The sequence below is a fragment of the Lepidochelys kempii genome, chromosome 3 (assembly GCF_965140265.1).
Source record: "Lepidochelys kempii isolate rLepKem1 chromosome 3, rLepKem1.hap2, whole genome shotgun sequence".
Lineage (NCBI taxonomy): Eukaryota > Metazoa > Chordata > Testudines > Cheloniidae > Lepidochelys > Lepidochelys kempii.
In genome coordinates, this window is record NC_133258.1 from 126,685,723 (window position 1) to 126,702,021 (window position 16,299).

The window sequence follows — 16,299 nt, forward strand, 5'->3', positions numbered from 1 at the left end:
CCCCCCCCCCCGAAGGTCAGCCTTTTGAAGCCATCCCCCACCCACATCATGAGGTTTTGTGTTTATTGAAATCCAAGAATGCTAGCAACAAGACAAACACCACAGACAAACAACACAAAACATAGATCCATGGTATTCTGAGTTATTCTTCCGCTGGCGCCAGCTTGCTTGTAGAGTGTCTGAAAAACAAAAGAAACAATTTCCACCCCCCTGTGGGGACAGATTATTGCTTAATAATAATACCACTTTCTTTTACAAATTTCCTTGCTAATTGCAGGAAAAACAGAAGAATTACCTCCAGGCTGTCCTTAGTTTGTTCTATAGTCAGGCTAGTGAATTACCTCACTCACTGGTCATTTATGAAATTCATGAGATGGTGTACCTCAGTTTCCCCTCTTGTACAACAGACCAAGTCTGCAATAGTTTCTCTGCTGTACCAAGCTTTAAGTTTATTCTCAGGTAATAGCTGAGACACAGCTTCAGATTTTAGCACTGTACACACACACCTTAAGGTTAACCTGTCCCCCTTATTTTCAGGCTTGACTTGTTTTTTTCACCTCCCTTTACTGGAGGGCCATAATCTGAGTCTTCTAGTAGCTTGTTTGCTGACCAGATGTATTCGTTATTTGCAGCTCCTTTGTGCCCATCAGCTAGGTAATTTGCATTTACACACAGAGGCTTACTAGCTTGCTTCTGAATCCAAAGCTGTTAGCAGCTCAGACACTGTCTTAAAAGGGAAGCATTTTACTTCCACCAGAGTTCTGATTACTTTCATCTCCTGCTCCAAAACACACAGAGATCTGAAAAAGAAAGCACAACCTATTGTGGCTCCTTTTGGAGCCCAATTAGGATTTTAATTAAGTACCATGTTTTATTTGCATTTCTTTTACTCCTTCTCCAATATACACTGCACACGTCCTGGGAAAATGCACATTCCTTCCGTATAGTTTAACCTCCATACATTATATTAGCCATATTAATTTTACACTAGGTGTAATTGCCTCCCCCATGCCTACAGAGTTTTCATGCACACCCACCAAAGCAACAATCTAATCCCCCAGAGCCATCCCAAGGCTCAGTGTTCCCATCATTCCTCCCCTTTTCCTTTTCTTTTACCTGTGCGCACACACACAAAATTCTGTTTTGCCTAACATCCCTTGCACTGTGATTACTCTTTTTACACAACTGTACCCCGATTACACTTCCATCTTGTACAACTAGACACAACCAGGGGCAGCCAAGTTAAGTTCCAATAGAAACCCCTTCCATCCTTTAGTGATTTTGATTACATTACCCAAAAGTCAGATAATTTTGATCAGATTCTCTCTCTGCCTGCTGCCTGCAGCAGTCCCTTATAGACCATTTCTGTGGGAAAAGGGCCCATTTTCCCTCAGAATAGCTGTAAAGGCTTCTGGGGACAGAAGCGTAGTGGTGGTAGTAGCCACTCTACCTGACCCCCTTGGAAAATTTAATTACCAAGCTTCCATCCAATGTGACTGCACAGAGTTGCACATACAGTTACATGTATATGACTGGGTTTTATCATTAAACAAAAACTTCTTTCTTGACATCTCACATAAGTATCCAAAGTACCCTCCAATAAAACTTCAGAAAAACAAGAGTGTGGAAATGCAGATTGCACTTTGAAACTTTTTTTTTTCTCCACTCCCCCAGAACCAAGTCTCAGATCCAGTCTCTAAAGGTAGTCTGTTAACTCTGCTTTTGACTTTAAACCCTTTTGTGCCAAATCATCTTTAACTACACCTAACTAATTTACAACCCTTCAGCAGCCCTTGCTGAAGCAGCACCAAACTTGAAAGATGACTGGCAGCTTCCCATAATGCTGCCCTTACTTCAAACCTCTCACAAGCAGACTGAAGTGCCTCCTTTCCCTGGAAGGCATTCAGTCCCCATGGGCAGAGACCTTCTTCCACTACCCATGTACCAAGGAGGGTGGGCTCCTCAGCCACCCCCCATCCCCCTGGGTCCCCTATCACTTCCTCCATTTCCTTTTTAATCCCATCCCAGGTTGACCCCTGTACCTGGTATGGGCCCTGGTTCTCCCTTATCCATTTATCCAAAAAATCCTTTACCCTGGCTTGCCAGAACCCGCAACTACCATCACGAGAGTTCGCGATACCCCCTCCAAGCAGCTGCGCGGACTGTTGGGGAGGGGGACTTAGAGGCTGCCACTCACCTATCCAATGCGATGCATCCGAGTCACCGGCACCAAGATGTTAGGGGGCTTATTCGTTCACCCACTTACTTCCCTGGTCCTTCTCGCATGAACAGAGAGCAACAATACCCGAAGTCCAAAGGTGCAAACAATTCAATGTTTATTGGGGTGAACTTCCAGCAAGCATGATTCCAGTTTCCTTCCTTAGTATCCTCCTTCCCAGCTCTGACACCACAGAGCCTTACACCTGTGTCCCTGTTCCCATTCCTACCCTTAGCCAAACATGATTCCAACTTCCTTACTCCCATTCCCTGTTCCCATTTCCCCCTTTAGCAAAACATGATTCCAATTTTCTTACCCCCATTCCCTGTTCCCATCTCTCCCACCCACCCACACACCCACCCACTTCCTCACTGACTACAGATTGATTTTATATAGTGCTATCTTTTCAATTACAAGATCCTGCAGGATTAAGAGACACAAGGTGGTTGAGGTAATATATTTTATTGGACCAACTTCTCTACTAAAGATATTACCTCACCCATCTCGTCTCGCCACTGTCCTGGGACCAGCATGGCCACAACAACACTGCATGCAAGATTAAGTCAAATGCCTTACATTAGTAACGTAGCGGACACACAACATCACTCATTCTTGCAAGATCAGGTACCCCTGCTGTCTTTGCCTGCTCATCACTTTTCACCTTCTGCTTTTATACAAGCAACAATACACACCTGCCCTTGGGCAGGATCAAGCCTGTCAATGTACATCAAGTGCCCCAGTGCCATAATGGTGGGTGCATAAATATATAAATAAATAGTTTTCTTATGTCCACCTCAGTTTGGAGTAGTGTCCCACGTTTGGCAGATTAAGCGGTAAATCACAATTTCACTACCCGACAATGTGCTATTCATGGTGAAGTTGCAGAAGAAGAAAGAATTATGTGCTTGAAGGAAGAAAGGAGGCAGAGGATGAACAGACAGGAGAGGGAGGATGGGAAAACTGCTGCTTTTTCTCATTGCTTTTGCTAATGTTGGGGGTTGGGGTTTGCAGGGTTTTGTTCTAAAGGGTCAAGGATTTAAAATATACAGTTCAGTTTGTCTGGAAATACACGAAGAATGAATGCAAAACCACTTCGTGCAAGCAAAAATCATAGGATCATAGAACTGGAAGGGTCCTCGAGAGGTCATCTAATCCAGTCCTCTGCACTCGTGGCAGGACTAAATATTATCTAGACCATCCCCGGCAGGAGCTTGTCTAACCTGCTCTTAAAAATCTCCAATGATGGAGACTCCACAACCTGCCTAGGCAATTTATTCCACTTCTTAAGCACCCTGACAGTTAGGAAGTTTTTCCCAATGTCCAACTTAAACCTCCCTTGGTGCACTGTTAGCCCATTGCTTCTTGTCCTATCCTCAGAGGTTAAGAAGAACAATTTTTCTTCTTCCTCCTTGTAACAACCTTTTACATACTTGAAAACTGTTATCAAGACTGTCCCCTCTCAGTCTTTTCTTTTCCAGACTAAACAAACCCATTTTTTTCAGTCTTCCCTCATAGGTCATGTTTTCTAGACCTTTAATCATTTTTGTTGCTACTTTCACCCCTGATTATAATCCTAGCCTCCAAAGCACTTGCAACCCCTCTCAGCTGTGGACTCTCTCCAATTTGTGCACATCCTTCCTGAAATGTGGCGCCCAGAACTGGACACAGTACTCCAGTTGAGGCCTAATCAGCGCAGAGTAGAGGGGAAGAATTACTTCTCGTGTCTTGCTTACAACACTCCTGCTAATACATCCCAGAACAATGTTTGCTTTTTTTGCAACAGCGTGACACTGTCGACTCATGTTTAGTTTGTGGTCCACTATAACCCCAGATTATAGTGGTACACTATAACCCCCTACTATAATGCCCCGGTACGGTGTACCGGCAAGAGCCGGTGCACCGTACTGGGGCAGCCCAGCTTCCCCAGAGGGCAATTTAAAGGGCCTGGGGCTCCCAGCAGTGGCCGGAGCCCCAGGCCCTTTAAATGGCCTCCAGAGCCCCGCTGCCGGAGCCCTGGGGTAGCGGCTGCGGGGCTCTGATGGCTATTTAAAGGGCCCGCAGCTCCCCTGCTTCTACCGCCCCAGTCCTTTAAATAGCCACCGGAGCCCTGCCACCACTACTCCAGGGCTCCAGGGGCTATTTAAAGGACCGGGGCAGTAGAAGCAGGGGAGCCGCAGGCCCTTTAAATAGCCCCCAGAGCCCAGGGGTCCAGGGGCTATTTAAAGGGCCAGGGCCCCAGCTGCCTCTGCCGCCCCGGTCCTTTAAATAGCCGCTGGAGCCCCACCGCTTCCCCAGGGGTCTGGCGGCTAATTAAAGGAAGGGGTGGTAGAAGCAGAGGAGCCCCGGGCCCTTTAAATAGCCCCAGAAGCTGCCGCTGCTACCCTGGTGGGGGAGGGGTGTAGGAGGAGGAGGAGAAGGACGGGCGGCACTTACCTTACAGGGTGGGCTGGGGCTGGCTCTGACCCCATCGGCCCCACCCCTTCTGCCCTAGGCCCCGCCCCTTCCGGGGGCCAGAGCTGGCCCCAGCATAACGGTAAATCACTCGACTTACTTTCACCCCTGATTATAATTCTAGCCTCCAAAGCACTTGCAACCCCTCTCAGCTTGTTATCGTGCACAAACTTTATAAGTGTATTCTGGATGCCATTATCTAAATCATTGATGAAGATATTGAACAGAACCGGACCCAGAACTGATCCCTGTGGGTCCCCTCTCATTGTACCCTTCCAGCATGACTATGAACCACGGGTAACTACTCTTTGGGAACAAAAAGAAAAGGAGGACTTGTGGCACCTTAGAGACTAACCAATTTATTTGAGCATGAGCTTTCGTGAGCTACAGCTCACTTCATCGGTGAAGTGAGCTGTAGCTCACGAAAGCTCATGCTCAAATAAATTGGTTAGTCTCTAAGGTGCCACAAGTACTCCTTTTCTTTTCGCGAGTACAGACTAACACGGCTGTTACTCTGAAATCTTTGGGAACAGTTTTCCAACAAGTTTTGCACCCACCTTATAGTAGCTCCATCTAAGTTGCATTTCCCTAGTTTGTTTATGAGAGGGTCATGCGAGACAGTATCAAAAGCTTTACTAAAGTCAAGATATACCATGTGTACCGCTTCCCCCCATCCACAAGGCTTGTTACCCTGTCAAAGAAAGCTATCTGGTTGGTTTGACATGATTTGTTTTTAACAGATCCATGCTGATCGTTACTTACCACCTTATTATCTTCTAGATGTTTGCTTAATTATTTGATCCATTATCTTTCTGAGTACAGAAGTTAAGATGACTGGTCTGTAATTCCCTGGGTTGTTCTTATTTCCCTTTTTTTAGATTGGCACTATATTTGCCCTTTTCCATTCTTCTGGAATCTCTCCCGTCTTCCACGACTTTTCAAAAATAATCGCTAATGGCTCAGATATCTCCTCAGTCAGCTCCTTGAGTATTTTAGGATGCATTTCATTAGGGCCTGGTGACTTGAGGACATCTAATTTGTCCAAATAATTTTTAACTTGTTCTTTCCCTATTTTAGCCTTTTCTGATCCTACCTCATTTTCACTGGCATTCACTATGTTGGATGTCCAATCACCACCAACCTTCTTGGTGAAAACTGAAACAAATAAGACATTAAGCACCTCTGCCATTTCCATATTTTCTGTTATTATTTCCCCCCCACACCCTGAATCGAGTAACAGGCCTACCCTGTCCTTGGTCTTCCTCTTCCTTCTAGTGTATTTGCAGAATATTTTCTTGTTACCCTTTATGTCTCCAGCTAGTTTGATCTTGTTTTGTGCTTTGGCCTTTCTAATTTTGTCCCTGCATACTTGTGTTATTTCTTTACATTCATCATTTGTAATTTGACCTAGTTTCCAATTTTTGTAGGGCTCTTTATTTATTTTAAGAACATTGAAGATCTCCTGGTTAAGCCAGGGTGATCTATTGCCATACTTCCTATCTTTCCTACGCAGTGGGATCGTTTTCTCTTGTGCCCTTAATAATGTCTCTTTGAAAAACTGTGAACTGTCTTTTAGTGTTTTTCCCCTTAGACTTGCTTCCCATGGGATCTTACCTACCAACTCCCTGATTTTGCTGAAGTCTGCCTTCTTGAAATCCATTGTCTTTATTTTGCTGTTCTCCCTCCTACCATTCCTTAGAATCATGAACTCTATCATTTCATGATCACTTTCACCCAAGCTGCCTTCCACTTTCAAATTCTCAATCAGTTCCTCCCTATTTGTCAAAATGACAGATTACAATTAAGCCTTAGGTGTACTTCTCCCTGAGCAAAGGAAAGGCTTGAGATCTTTGCTCATCCACTCCTTTACATTTAAAGGTGCAGGGTTAATAAAGGGGCAGTGCATGTCTAAGGAGACATATGCTTAAATGTATTTCTAAAATGGCTTGGTCATAGATTCATAGATTTTTATTTTAGGATCAGAAGGAACCATTATGATCATTTAGGCTGACCTCCTGCATAACACAGGCCCAAGAACCTCATGTCATCTACTAATCTCTGCATCAAGCCCATAACTTCTGTTTGAGCTCAGCATGTGTTTTAGAAAGACATCCAGGCTTGAGTTGTCATTGACGTCAGCAAGAGTTGTGGATGTTCTAGACTCTTTAGGATCAGAACCTGAATCAGTCAGATTGTTCCATCAGTCCAAGCCACTTAAAGAAAATCTTTCTTTTTTTTTTTTTTATGTAAACACAGCGAGATGCTCCTTGATGGTTGGAATGTTAGGACCTGATTTTGAAAGGCATTGATCTCCTGCAACTTCAACTGACATCATTTACAGTGGGTGTTCAGCATTTCTAAAATCATCCGTTGTTGGCTGAATATCTCACTGCTGTAGATGCTTGTCAGTACACCTTAAATACTGTAGGGGGCTAATAGCTACTCCTTTTTCTTAGGCTCCTTTTCTCTGGCTCTTCTGCAGCATGGATTTTTTGTTGTTGTCTGTTTTGTTTATTGCTGTGTATTTTGGTAGATCTTGTGTGATTTTGTTTTGTGTGCGTTTATGTCATAATAAAAATTTTCAATAAAGCTTTAAGCAAAACAATAGATTTCATGCATCTTTCCAAATGCATGAGATGCGCTTTCCTCGTCTGGACTGGTGCACTAATGTTATATGCCTTTCTCTAATAACAGATGTTAAAACAGCAGATTGCAGGGCTCCAGGAGGAGTTCAGGAGAAATGAGTCCCGCTGGCAGGCTGCCCATGGCAAGCTAAAAAATCAGATTGAGATGCTGACCAAACAGAACCTGGAGCTTCGAGATGAGCTCAGAGTTTCAGAGCATCAGAGGCTGGAAGCAGAAAAGAAATCTGGAGCTGTGGATTTCATAAGCAGAAAATCAGAAACCCCGGTACTGAAGGATCTGTTGTCTGTGGGTGGTTGTCTGAGCAGTGGAAGTGTCTGGTATACCAATGTCAGAGCAATTCAAAGCTTTGAGATTTCTTCAGATTCAGGAGTGCATGTGCATACTCCTCTCTCCCTCTTAGCCAATTATTCTCAGGGACATAACCAGTCGTAGGCTAGTACCCTAACCACTGGGCCATCCTTCCGTTTGTAAATGACAGTAACTCTATTCTTCTTTACAAGGTGCCTGGAACCACCAATTTCACTTGAAAAAGTAAGGGAAATGGTAAATAATCTTTATATATTTTAATGTAATTTTAATATAGCATTAATGAAAATTAAGCCCCTAACTCCCTTAGGCTACTTCAGAAAATGTAATCCCATATTCAAATTTAATTTTGATTTTTAACTTGACTGAAATCTGCCTGTTACTTCTGAGGACGCTTCTTCTTATGCATAGTGAAGGTCACACACAAAGATGATTCCAGCTGTGCTGTATGCAACATAAAGGACACCGGTACGGAGCAAAACTGTATAACAATCCCAAACAAAGCAAGAGCTAGGGAAGGCAAAATACACTGGACATTTTGGTCTAGATTCTGGCCCCCACTCCACCTGCGTTGGCCTGCTCTGGTGGTGCAAAAAAACCATAAAGCCTGGGCTTTCAGCCTCTGAAGATTCCCTCTGGGCTGGAGAATCCTCAGGCGGCATAAGGGTGCTGTATATGGGACATGACCCTGAGGCTGCTGTAACTTATGCTGGGGACCATCCTGTCCCTGGCTAGCCCCAGGCTCAGAGAAGCATAACTTGACCAGATTGGGGATCTAGTCCTTTGAGTGTAAACTTAGGGTGATTCTGTTTTATCTCCTATCAGAGCCATTAAGTTTTCCAACTCCAGGCACCTAGTGAGGGATTTCCATGCCGTATTGATCTCTTTGCTTGGGGGGAAACAGGTGCCACCTACTCCTGCCCACCCTCCTGTGGTCTAGCTGACTGAATAGTCGCTAGCTGTGTATTTATGTCATATTGCCTTGTTACCTCAGCCAATGTGAAGGTTTGATTTGAGTTTTTTCACCAGGTACAAGATGAAGTGACTGGTTGTGTTAGATGTGACGGCTAAACCATTGCTTTGTTTATCATAAATTCTCCATTAGGTTTCAGAAGCTATTTTGAGAGGGACATCATCTCTGGCTAACCTAGAAGAAAGGCCATTGCGAGGTAGCCAGAAGAGTCGCAGCACCACTCCGGTGGGGAGGAAAACGCCAGTGGAGAAACACGCCCCCAGAGATGTGAATATGAAAGTATGGACAAAACTCGGGTCCTTATTGCAAACAGGCACATTTCCACAGTTTAACATGAGACTTATTTTAGAAAATGATTTCTGGGACCAAAATGTATGTAAATCAAAGTGTCCAGATATGTGGGGTCACCTTTTCTACATGGCCCCCTGTTATGACTCAGTAGTAAAGTTTTCCTTGCACTCTTCCTAACTCCATACTGGTGTGAGACAATCATCTGTCTCCTATTTTAAGCATAACTGAATTGCCTCTTTGTAGTTATCACAGCGTACTGTGCCCCTGCCCCAATGCATGGTTTTGGCCCTTGAATTTGCACAGTGTGAGGATCTAGTAGTCTTGCCCCACCCACTCTTCCAGCTTCCCCTTCCCCAAACCCTCCCTGACTCTTTGGCCCTGAAGAGAGAGAGACTAAAGAATTGCACCATGGCATACGGGAGGCTGTGAGGTCTCCTTTCATGAGCTCTCTGCAGCCTTGTCTCTAAAGCTGAAATCCAGTATTTTCACTGTTTCAGGCATTGCATAATTACAAAAGAGACCACACAGAATTTGGCCCGAAGCGTGAAACCCAATTTCTCTTTAGTGCACATCAGACCTAATCCTACTTCCCGTCAAATCAATGGCAAAACTCCCATTTGACCATAATGAGTGCAGCACTGGGCTCATAGTGATAGCCCTTTGACTGCTCTTCTGTGGCTGGATTACACCATTGTCTGATGCGTCTCACTTTTAAGAACTTTTTCCTAAATATCTAGTTAGAATTTTCCTCCTCCTGGCTTCAAGTTGTAACTTTTTTGTTTTGTCTCCATTTGAACATCCCAATAATAATCCTTCCCCTGCCTTTCTTTTTATATCTAGTCTAAATCTGTGCCTTGTCAGTCAGATGAACTGAGATTCCTCCTGTCTCTGCAGTTAATGATCTCAAGACACAAATACGTTCTAACATCCACGGACGGACTGGAAGCTACTTCCCACAGTAGCTGCAGCAATTACCGCATTTGCCTGCCCAGTCACTGAACTAACTTGGAATTTAAAAACATGTAAAAGGCAGTTACTTGTGAAATGAGGTTACTGTGCAACGTGAATAGAGATGTCAGGAAGATTTTAGGAAAAAACCCTTAAAATTCTGTATTATGTTATTTGTGAAGTAAAATGTGATCAGGTGAATAACGACTGTATTGTGTAATGTGCACAGACACAGAGGGGCAGCATTTATATCGTGTGTGAACTATTAGCTTGTCATTTTCCCACTTTTGAATGGGGTGGCCTAGATTGGATGTTTATCCTCAAGACTTGGTGTCTTTCTAAACAATATGCTCTAGTTCAACTAGAAGCTATGAGCTGATGCAGGAATTACTGGGTGAAATTCTATGGTCTGTGTTACGTATGAGGTCAGAGTCGGGATTCAATTTTCAGAAGCACCTAAGAGACTTGGGATCCTAAATCCCCATTTTCAAAAGAGACTAAGTCACATCAGAGCTGGTGCTAGGCATAAGCAGACTAAGCAATTGTTTAGGGCCCGAGCAGCTCAAGGGTGCCCCCTTTCGCTTTTTATTATGTGTTGGGGGCGGGCAAAATATTCCTGCTTAGGGCCTCCAATGGGCTAGCACTGCTTCTGAGTCACACTGAAAGTCAGTGGGACTTTAGCTCCTGGATGCCTATGGCATTTTTGAAAATGAGGCTTCGGCTCCAAAGTCACATAAGGGCTTTTGAAAAATTTTACCCAAGGCAATTGTTATGGCTCCGTCTGGCCTTAAAAACTGTGAGTTAAATCTTGGCCCCAGTGATGTCAATGGGAGTTTTGCCATTCACTTCAGTAGGGCCAGATTTCACCCTATGAATCTATAAGTGCTTAATATGTGAACATCCTGCTGCTGTGATTGCAACCTTTCACAGGGTTTTTCCAGCTTCACAAGAACCAGAAAATGAAACTGCTTAGAAACAAAAGTGAAAGTGGCTTGTCCACTTCCATTTTCCAAGCAGAGAGAGAAACGTAAAAAGTAAACAAACAGCAAAAATAGTGAAAAGTAAATTTAAAAAAAAATCTAACATTTTTGAAATAAGCAAATTATTTTGCTACTTTTACAGAATGACTTCAGTGTGATTTTTTTAACATGACGGTGTATATTTAATGCAAAAGTATTGAATGCATTTCAGGCAATGAAGGACCGAGTGCAAAGGACCGAGTCTTTGAAATCAGTAACCAGGGAACCCAGAGAAAAGACACCATCTAATCACTTTCATAGCAGAAGTACAACACCCACTGGCAGGAGAACATCCCATCAAGGAAGATTAACACCATTTGAGCCAGAGAAGGTAACTAGTTAATAGTGCAACTATTCTGATTGTTATGATTATTTACTGTTTATATTATGATATTGCTCAGAGGCGCTGGTTGGGATCATGGATCCATTATGACACGTGCTGCCCCAAAGAGTTTACAATCTAAGATAACAAGCAATATGCTTATGTTTGGGGAGAGGTAGACAGTTGAATAGAAACAAATTGTAGATACCATATTGGTTATTTATGGTACAAGCTTCATTTCTTGACAGCCCAGGAGAAGTTCACACATGACCATTCATACACTGAGAATTGCCAAGTTACAGAGATGGTAGGACTGTATATTTGTCTAAAATTTTGTTTTAGGTTATGCGTCAATCATTTCATAATGAACAAAGAACCTATGGCAGGAAGTCACCTATACTTCCCGTCTCACACTTGACTGTGTCTAAGGAAACCAACTCATCTTCTTACATAAAAGGTAAGATTTCCCGCAAGCCCTACGTTTTTATGGCTATGATTTGTGGGAACTTTCCACCTGTCAGCAGTGGTCTGCAGGTGAGTGTACAGCTTCTTTCTTTTGCTCCAGGAGGAGGCAGCACCAAGTGTTGCTGTCAACAAGAATGATATTATTGCGGCAATAAACAACGCGTTGCATGAATCTGAAAGTCAGTATTTTTTAAATGGACTCTGAAACAACACCGGGGCAGTTGTATGACTGGGCACTTTCCTAGGCCTGCACTGACCTTTTGAATCTGTTTTTCTTTCCACACCCTGTAGGCAGATTTTCATCCACCTCAGGTAGTTCAGAGGACACAGTCCTCTTTCGCAACCAGAGCGATGAAGTTTGTAGCTCTGCATCCTGCAGTAACAATGAGGAAACACAGGTATATTTATCCATATAGATATATTTAATCATCCAGCAAGATTTATACTTCAGCTTTCACAGACACTGAGCTAAATCCTAGTCCCATTTAAATCATTGGCAAAATTACCATTGTCTTCATGGGGCCAAGTATTCAGCCTGCTTCATTTTTCCTCCCGTCTGTTGGTGCTGATTGTACTTAAAACAATATAGCGACATCTTACAAATCCCATGGTATGTTTCTCTGTGAAAATAACCCTTTATAACGATTTGTCTTAAGGAGGTTTACGTTGCAATTTAATATTTTGATCTTGACACAGGAGAAAGAAAATCTGTGCCTTAAAAGGACTGAAAAATCACTTAAACCTTGGGATCAAACAGCCTCTGTGACACTCTCCAGGAGAAACAGCATAATCCCAAGTGGCAGCAAACCAGCAGCAGAAGGTTTTTGTGCTTTACTGGATGCTGAAGCAAAGGTTTGAGCTAATTCTAGATACTGGCTCACGTACTGATCTTCGACACCCGTAGCTCCAGCCATGCAACCGTGCGCTGAAATGTTGTTTCATCAATCCAAGCAAAATAAAATACACCTGGGGCAACAGAACCCTCCATTGCAGCCTCCTTTCCTACCATCACATTTCTTTCCAGGGTTAATGTTAGTTCAGGCCTTGCCTTCTGTTGCCTGATGAAAATGCATATGACCTTGTTGGGGTAGGAAGCCGGATTGTTCTCTCTGCAAGGCTTGGGACTGCTCATAGCTGCAGTGCAAAGCTTAAGCAAAACTAAATATTTTTTTACCTACGGTTTTGTTGCCACAGCTGTCTTCAGAGTACGTGTTTTCTGTCATTGCCTGACATTGCTAATGTGCCCCAGAAGGCTTTGCTGCAAAAGCAGCACTCTGGCCCTTTGAAGATATCTTGGCATACATTGGCAGGCAGCAGAGAAAACCCCAAAGTGTTCTGGGCCACAGTTAGGAAATCTGGATTTGGAAGACAGTTAAATTCAGAGAGAAGGGGAACCACTGGTGAAAATGCCATCGAAGAAGCATGAATAATACAAAAGGTGAGGGAAGTCCTTATCTTGGCAGGGAGGGCAGAGGCATTGCTAAGGAGCTGCAGAGAGGGTGCACAGCTTCTGGAATGCTGTGACAGTTCTCGGGGTCTCCAGGATTGTGGGTCACCTTGTTACCCCCCACCCCGCCTCCAGTGAGAGGGAGACTTCCTTGTGCTTAACTGGGTATTAGCAACCTGATACCTCCAGCCTGTTAGCCACCCAAGCCCTCTCCTCTGGGCTGTGCCAGCCCTTCCTTTGCCTTGCAGCTTAACAGTAGGTGCACCCCAGTCCCTGAACTCCTTTGAAGCATTTGCCCTGTAGCATCCAGCCCCTTCTCCACTGAACACTCTCGAAAATATCAGGGCTGCAGTCCCCAGGGGAACAGTGTACACACCAATTTGTATGATTCAACTCAGAATCAGCACCTTGTTTAATACCTCATCACTGAGTTTTATGTATAGTGAGAACAAGAAGTTTATTAACAAAGGTTCAAGAGATAGTGAGTAAGGATAATGGAACAAAAGGGTGATATATAAAACAAAATCATGACATGCTTTCTAGAGACTAAACTTAACTATTGGGTTAACTTCCTGTCTAGTTTATCTCACCCAAAGCCTTTTTCAGCGTCTTCAGTCAAGGCTTATTAAGGTCCCATTTTCATGAATGTAAACACACTACCTGTTTACTTCCTAGGTGCAGGTTGCTACCTTTTGCCTTCTACCTATATCTCCAAAGTTGATTGTCTATACTCTGAGATGGGATAACCCATCACTTGCTTTTTCTGTATGCTCTTTCCTGTTGATTTCATGTCTCCCTGTTGATTTCATATGTAAATGTGCTTCCATTGTGTTAGCTTATGATGCTTAATTTATCTGCAACAGAGAAACAGATGAATAAATATCTTTTTTTCTGACAGGACACCTGTTTCTCCACCTCTGCTGTAATACAGAATCTAAGAACATATTTTTAGCATAGATATGTAACTCCTTACGTAGTATCTTCACATCCATTTCACAGAGGTATCAATGGCCAATGTGACCCTCGCTTTCATTTAAGACCTCATGTGACATTCTTTGGTGAACCAGAACACACCAGATCAGGATATTCTTGTGACCCCCTTGCTAGCTGGAACTGAGAGGCTCTGTGATTTTGGGTGCTAGCTCACTCTCACACCCTAAACTGTCTTCAGTTGACTGTTTCCCTCTTGTGTTGCTCACCTGAATGGGTTACTACCCTGCCAGGAGAAAGACTTTTTGTTCCATTGGATTTCTGCCTCCAAAACAAAGCACGCACACTCCCTGATTGTAGCTAATATTGGTTCAGCATGGGTCTGGACACTGTGGGCCTGATTCTCACTTACACTGAGGGCCCTTTACACCGTGGGTGTAAATATAACTTAAGGCCATTTTATGCAGCCAGAGCAGCCTGAAGGGGCCTCCATGTAAATGAGAACAGGGCCCTGTGTCTCACCCTTCTGTGCCGTGCTTGTCTCCCATAGTAATGCTCTCCTGATTACCATATTTTTGGCAGAGTTGATTAAGATTAGCAAAAATATTAGCAAAACTCTATGTTCATGTAACAATATAACAGGGACTGTAATGTTTCCGTAGAATTTTCGTCCAAAATCAACATTATCCAGAAGATCTTCACTATATGAAGAAAGCAAAAAGAGTGATGAGGAGGTGCGAGAAAAAATAGAGTATGCAGATGGCAAGGTAAGGGACCTTACACCGATGTCAGGATAGAAAAGAGGTGACCAGTAGGATCCCTGCTATGGCTATGAATTACCGTTACACAGGCTCTAGAGAACGTTTTGTAAGAGAAGTTTCCCTTTTCCACAGGAAAGCAAAAATGTAAAGATCACACCATATGTTATGGGAAATTTGATTAACTAATGGGCTCGGAATCCAGACACCTGGATTTTGTTCCCAGCTCCGCCACTGATTCACCATGTGACCTTTGGCAAGTCACTTATCCTGTCTGCCTCAGATACCCCATTTGTAAACTGCAGATAATGACAGCTACCATCTACTGATGAAAAAGTGCTACCTAGGTGTGGTGTTTAACTGCTTGCATGGATTGGGCAGCCCTCTTTCCAATGCCATTACAGGAAGTGTGGTTGAGACTTGCACCCAGGCTCCCGCCAACTCCTGTGTAACATTGCTACAAACAGTCTTGTCCTATTAAACTGTTTTCAACACTAATTTAGGGGGGATCCATTGTCAGGTATGGGTCAGTTTTCTGGCACACACCAGGGCTTAAGGCATGAGACATTAGTTCATTCCTCATGTCCATTCAGTCCTAGGCCTCTCTGCAAAAGCTACCAATGAGGGTGTCAATTAATGCCAGTTGTGTTTTAATGGGAGTTTCCGTGATGTAGATACTGCCTGGCTGGTGGGGACTGGCCAGAGACCACCAACTCTTCACAGTTATTATTAAGATGGGCTCTGGCAGCCTATACCTGTCACAGTTCCTTCTCACAGAAGTAGCAAATGCAGGACCTGTAGTTCTGCATCTGGAAAGGAAAAGAATCATGAAAAGATTAAGCATTTTCACCACTTCTTTCAGCTCATAAAGTCAAGAGTTCTGGGCTTGTTTTTTGTGGGGGATGGGGAGGGCTAGAGAAATGGGATAGAGGGATGTGATGGCATTAAAGGTGGAGCAAGACATTAACAGCCACCCTAATGCACTTGGACCTCTGAATAACAATACTTCGTGTTAAAGTGTTCTTCATAACAATTTTGAGTTATTACCCAGGCATCTTTGAATACAATTACATTTAAATAAAAATATTGTCCCAAGTATCCATTACGATGCCTGTTTTGGGAAGCCCTACTTTCCTCTCTTCCTCCCTGCAAAATTTTTTGTATTCCTCCTCTCTCCTGTTCATGACTTTCCTTTCCCATGAGGAATGGCTTATGACACTGGCGCCATACGGTAGAGTTAAGGCACAGCTCTTCTGACTGCCTCCTCCACTGGGATTTCACTAAATGGATTGTGTTATGTAAATCAATGCAACCTGATGACCAGAAGTAGCTGCCCTAGTGACTCCAGCAAAGTCTGCTTGGGTTAATTAGAGGTTCTGCTAGACCGCAGGTCTCCTCTGACAAACACATCAGCTGCAAAAGAGTACACTGGTGATGTGTTCACTGTCTGCTTGTCAAGTGGTCTTGGGTGATTTCCCAGGGGCTCTCTGCATGCAGCAAATTTAGCCTCCATAGAGCTGAAGTG

The 16,299-nt window shown here is 43.6% G+C and overlaps 1 protein-coding gene across 1 annotated transcript in view; it reads left to right on the forward strand.

Moving 5' to 3' along the window:
- Positions 1–16,299, forward strand: part of LOC140909195 (centrosomal P4.1-associated protein-like) — a 71,239-nt gene that overhangs the window by 49,785 nt on the left and 5,155 nt on the right. Inside the window, 7 exon segments of the mRNA XM_073337918.1 lie at positions 7,364–7,579; positions 8,727–8,873; positions 11,025–11,183; positions 11,517–11,631; positions 11,931–12,037; positions 12,336–12,491; positions 14,679–14,783. Coding sequence (XP_073194019.1) covers positions 7,364–7,579; positions 8,727–8,873; positions 11,025–11,183; positions 11,517–11,631; positions 11,931–12,037; positions 12,336–12,491; positions 14,679–14,783 — 1,005 coding nt within the window.